The sequence below is a fragment of the Cariama cristata genome, unplaced genomic scaffold (genome assembly GCF_000690535.1).
Source record: "Cariama cristata isolate BGI_N322 unplaced genomic scaffold, ASM69053v1 scaffold4625, whole genome shotgun sequence".
Taxonomy (NCBI): Eukaryota; Metazoa; Chordata; class Aves; order Cariamiformes; family Cariamidae; genus Cariama; species Cariama cristata.
In genome coordinates, this window is record NW_009619071.1 from 3,430 (window position 1) to 5,716 (window position 2,287).

Below are 2,287 nucleotides of genomic sequence, written 5' to 3' on the forward strand. Positions count from 1 at the left end.
AACAATTTGTGGCCATTTAAAAAAGATCTAGAAAGCTCTAATTAGCTCTAAGAGCAGTTCAGTATCACAAGAAGCAAGATTAACAAACAGTTTACATCGTCAAAGAATTATTGTGTATTAGAGTCAACGACGCTATTTGTTAAATATGCTGCCTCCAACGGTATGGAACTGAGCATCGACATCTGAGAAAAATCCACTTACCATCTAGGCATCTCTTCCCACTCATATGGGATGTTAAAAAACTCTGTGAAGTAATAGGTGCCACAAATTAGAGGAAGTTGAATGAAAAAGTGATTGAAGAGGAGTGTTTTGAAACACTTCCACTGTTTTTCCCACGTTTCTGGTTTATCCTAAGAAGAAGCAAAAAGAGTCAGTTATGTTACATATTTCTATTGCACCTAACTGCAGAAACTACTTTGGAGACAGCTTCATTTTGCCTTGAAAGACAGGTAGCGGGTCCTCCAATAATACAAATTAACTGAGGATTGGATTCAGTTTCATCAAAACCTCTTGTTTTTCTAAGCTAGTTTTCTACAAAATTTAAAGTTAGCCTCTCTTAACAGAAGGCGTCTTTGCTAGTTGCCCTAAACTATTCTTGTTGTGTCAGTGCCTGTAATTAGCAGGAACATTTCACATTCAACAGTTTAACATAAATTTGAGTTTGCTTTTCTTCTTCACAGCACAGAATGTGTTTCCACAGTTAAAATAATACAAAGACAAGCTGAAGACATAAGCTTGCGAAGAAATAAGCTGCCTTGAAAACATCCAGTCTTTGCACGGAGACATTTCACCAGTTACTGTAGTAATTTCAGAAGCTGGTATTACCGATTTCCAATTCAGATTACAATGAACTGGGGGAAAACAATCATCTTTAGATACTGGATGTGCCTTTACTCCCAGCTAGGAGCGTCCAAGTCCATGCCAGGCTTTCTCCATTGTTAAAATACTTCAAAATCCTTCCAAGGGGATATGCATAGAGGTACTCTGAAAGAGACACTTGCTATTAAATAAGCATATCATGTAATTCTTTTGTAATACTAAGACGTACCTCTAACCACCAGATGCTACGATTCTTGCACCTTCCCCTGCTGACAGATAAACTATAACTTTGCTAAAAAAAAGATTTGACGTACCCTTTTCTCTCTATACCACCATGGTGGAAAGGGTACTCTCCCTCAGAAAAAAATCCTTTCCTTCCCCAAAATCCATTTCTCTTTAACGTTGTAATTTTGTTCTGTCACTTCCAGAATATGCGAGTGATAGAGGAAATGAGGTCGTATAAATTGGGAACTAGGATACTGCAGTTATATGTTCGACTTCACGAGTTCAAAGATAAATCAGGAATCGTGTAGTTCCCAACGTTGTCTTACCTGCTGAATTTTATACTTTTGCATGTACGGTATAAACTGGAAGACAAATCCAGGTACACAGAACAAGAAGTATGAAACTTCATGAACTATAAGCGATCCCCAAGTTGCAATCTGGAACTTTGTGTAGTTATCCAGCATGTAATTCCAGGCATTTTTAAATGGTTGCTGCAGGGGATTGTCAGGCAAGAAAGAGTCTATATATTCCACCGCCAGATAAGCAGAGTTCAAGATACTAATGCTGTCGTTCATTGCCATCGTTCAAACATAAACCATCACAATTACAGTTCTTCTACAGTTGTCGACAAGTAACCTGCAGATTTTGAGAAAAATGGAATAAACAGCAGTTAATTGTCAGAAAAAAAAACATTACCTATCTGTTGTTATCTAGTTTTAAAGTAAAAATAGGGAAGGGGAAGACAGATTCTGTTTGTACAGAAGAGTGTAAAACAGCAAAGCTTAAGACTGGTTTGAGAGGCAAATCAATCTGAGGGGCAATCAGCTCTCAATTTTGAGATTAGGTCAAGGGAGCAAGACGATAAAGAAATATTAATTATTATCCAATCTTATTTCAAGGGTTTTTTTGCAGGATAATTGTATTCTGTACTAAAAGAGCATAGAAAAGCTCAAGTCAGATTTAGAAATTAAGTTAACCGTGATCTCTCAATTATCAAGCCTCATTCTTCTCATAGCTGTAAGAATCTACGCAAACTAGATCAACATAGCAGACTGCCTTTAGACTGCAGCTGGCTTGAGGTAGTCCATGTCTCCATAAGTAATGGAGTTTTCATCACAGCTCGCAAAAGCACAGCAGCAGCGTTCCCACGAGGTGCCCCGAACTTCTGCCATTTCCACAGAGTAGGCTGCTGTTTGGTTTGGGTTGGAAGGGACCTTAAAGCCCAGACAGTTCCAACCCCCTG

The 2,287-nt window shown here is 38.4% G+C and overlaps 1 protein-coding gene across 1 annotated transcript in view; it reads right to left on the reverse strand.

Annotated features, from left to right (window-relative positions):
* MSMO1 (methylsterol monooxygenase 1) overlaps positions 1-1,686 on the reverse strand; it is a 4,453-nt gene extending 2,767 nt beyond the window's left edge. The window contains exons 1-2 of the mRNA XM_009701092.1: positions 1,371-1,686; positions 202-350 (exon numbers count right to left, since the gene is read on the reverse strand). Of these exons, the coding sequence (XP_009699394.1) occupies positions 202-350; positions 1,371-1,625 (404 nt within the window). The 5' untranslated portion in view covers positions 1,626-1,686. The remainder of the gene's footprint in view (positions 1-201; positions 351-1,370) is intronic.
* Positions 1,687-2,287: the final 601 nt, after the last annotated feature.